This window comes from Nematolebias whitei, chromosome 7 (assembly GCF_014905685.2).
Source record: "Nematolebias whitei isolate Nwh7 chromosome 7, NemWhi1, whole genome shotgun sequence".
Lineage (NCBI taxonomy): Eukaryota > Metazoa > Chordata > Actinopteri > Cyprinodontiformes > Rivulidae > Nematolebias > Nematolebias whitei.
In genome coordinates this window covers 52,033,889-52,036,861 of record NC_056504.1, presented here as the reverse complement: position 1 = coordinate 52,036,861, position 2,973 = coordinate 52,033,889, and the positions used below count along the sequence as shown (strand labels likewise).

Here is a 2,973-nt window from a genome sequence, read left to right as displayed (position 1 = left end):
ATAAATATAACAACAGTTATAATAAATATAACAACAGTTATAATAAACATAACAGTTATAATAAATATAACAACAGTTATAATAAATATAAAAACAGTTATAATAAATATAGATGTCAGAGAGCAGAGTGTTTTGATGCTGCTCAGCCTTTCTCAACTTGTAGGAACAAAATTCATAAACTCCAGGCTCCAAAGAAACGTTAGTGCTTCACCAGTTTGGACTTACTGTCATGCAGACGCTGCATGCACAATGAATGCAGCTGAGCCTGCATCAGGGTTGCCAGATAAATTTAAAATGTATTATTTACCCCCTCCTTTTCTGTGCACTTGTTCAGCAAACACAACACACACCTCATCTAAGAATATCTTTACTCAGCACAAAAGACAGTTTAGGACAAAATACTATTATTTTAAAGACACGGTCCTTTTTTTCTCCAGCTGCTCCTTCTTCAGGGGTCACCACAACGAACTAAGTCGCACGAAGACTTGGCAATTATTTGTATACCGGATGTCCTTCCTGACTAACCACAGCCCTCTGTGTGGAGCAGAGCTGCCATCTGGGGAGCAGAGGGTGGGGGTTAAGGGCCTTGCTCAAGGGCCCAGGGTGGGGAAAATGAGAGTGGAGGCAGGTGTGGGTGCTTCACCTTTCCCACCCATATTTTGATATATACCAGGAGTTGAACCAGTGATCTTCCTATCACAGGCCCACCTTTAACCTCTGTGCCAAAGTATTACTATTTCTTATCTGGCAACCCGACTGACATGGAAACTGCAGCGTTTTCATGTAAACCCTCATTTTTTATTACTCCCAGTAAACATTGAGAAACCACTAATGATTTCCATAAGTTGTTCAGTGTAAGCAGGACCTTATTGATAGATCACTTGTGATCTTATAGCAGGTAGATCACCTTGACTTGGTCATTTTTAGATCGCAGGCTGAAGGTCTGGGCACCCGTTTTAAATCGTCCAGCAGGTCAAGAAAAAGAGACGGTTGGAAACAGCTCCGTAAACTCCTGGTCTCTGAAGAATTAAAGCAGAAAAACCAACATTCGTCTTCGAATGTCATTTTTCTTGAGTATCGGCCGACAGCTCAGCTGTGACTAAACACCCTAAATAATATGCTGTCTGTCCAAGAGCCAGTTCTGTCCATGAGACGAGCGTTTCTCTTCGTCGGGTCGATCCGAGGTCAAGTGCTTCTAAAGTCAGACGTGTGTCGTCGTCCTGAACCTCTCAGCTCATCGGTCGTTACCGCTTCAGATCGTCTGAGACGTTTCTTATTTCTATAAACTGACGTTTAAACATCTCGCTCAGTTAAAACCTTTTATCCAATAATCCACTACCTATGGCCACTTTAGAGGGGCGTTAAGAGGATAATCTCTGGGATTATCTGAACACCTTTATTGTAGTTTGGGTAAAGAGCCAAGTTCTGTTGCTTCATTAAAGTCCTTGAGCAGTCGTTAAGTTTAAGAACCTTTACATTCAACCTCTTCACCTCATATTAAAACTTTGTAAAGTCTAAAACCAGCGTCGTTTAATCCAAATGTTTTCCCACTAGTCAATAAAAATAACTCGTCTGTTTATTCATCTTTATTTATAACTGGACAGTTTGAACACTTGGAGCTGAAATTGCTGAAAACGGAGACAAACACTTAGGCCGGATCGGTCCATCTTCACGGATCAGGACCGGAGCGTTCGAGGATCCGAAGGCACGTTTTCTGACCCTCGGGTCCAATGACACAATCACACTAACAACAATCAGAGCGGCGCGGGTGCTTGGTGGTTGATTTGGCAGCACGCTGCAGAAAACACACGAAGGCCAACAGGAAGCGGTTTAATGTGGAATCGGGCTGCGTCTCACAGAACCGTCTGGACAAGCATCAGGATTTATTCTTCCATAAATGGAGACGGAATGACAGAAAACAGGAATTTTCTTCCGCAGCCACCGGAGCACCAGATGCAGCTTCAGAAGAGGTTTGGAGAGAAGAGACGGCGGAGAAGATAAATGAAACGGCACATTTCGAGCTGAAATGCAGCAAGTGAAGCAGCTGCGGGACCTTGGGCTGTCGCAGTTCTCTGAAAACTTTCGTTTCCAGACGCCTCAACGGCTGCAGGTCTGAGCACGGAGCTGCTTCACTTGGTTCCACACGCAGCAACTAAAATCTTTTTATTCAAAACAAGAACCGTTTGGCTTTTTAATCATCCCTGAATCACGGACGTCTGGCGGTCTCCCAAAGTTCTCCTTCCCTCCAGCTCGTCTTGGTTTCAAGGCTCAGTAGCGGTAGTGGTCCGGTTTGAAGGGCCCCTCGGTGGGCAGGCCCAGGTACTTGGCCTGTTTGTCCGTTAGCTTCGTGAGCTTCACCCCCAACTTATCCAGGTGAGCAGCTGCCACCTGCTCATCCAGCTGTGGACACACAAAACATTTTCATTCAACCTTCAGTTCTACAGGCGAGTCCCAGTGAGCCTCGAGACGGACCCGATTTCAACAGAGGGATGACGACAGACAGGATGTGTACGAATTTAAATTATTTTTAAACAAGTGACAATAAAACGCTAATTAAAAGAAAAAGTAGCAAAAAAAACAGCAGCTAGATTATAAGGTGGTGTAGAAAACTAAAATCAGTCTGTTGGTTTTGCCATTTACTCGATGTGAGCAGTTCTACAGAAAAATGAAGAACAGACGACAACGCAGAAATCGAGGATTAATAAAAAAAAAAACAATGTTCTGCAGAAAACGAGGATTAATAAATAAAAAAAACAATGTTCTGCAGAAATCGAGGATTAATAAAAAACAATGTTCCGCAGAAAAAGATTAATAAAAAAAAAAATTATGTTTCGCAGAAAACGAGGATCAATAAAAAACAATGTTCCGCAGAAAAAGAGGATTAATAATAAAAAAAAATATTCCGCAGAAAACGAGGATTAATAAAAAAACAATGTTCCGCAGAAAACGAGGATTAATAAAAAACAATGTTCC

General features: G+C 42.3%; 1 protein-coding gene across 1 annotated transcript in view; it reads right to left on the bottom strand.

Moving 5' to 3' along the window:
• Positions 1 to 1,571: 1,571 nt before the first annotated feature.
• Positions 1,572 to 2,973, bottom strand: part of ahcy (adenosylhomocysteinase) — a 21,659-nt gene continuing 20,257 nt past the window's right edge. The window contains exon 11 of the mRNA XM_037679039.1: positions 1,572 to 2,400. Within this exon, the coding sequence (XP_037534967.1) occupies positions 2,269 to 2,400 (132 nt within the window). The 3' untranslated portion in view covers positions 1,572 to 2,268. The remainder of the gene's footprint in view (positions 2,401 to 2,973) is intronic.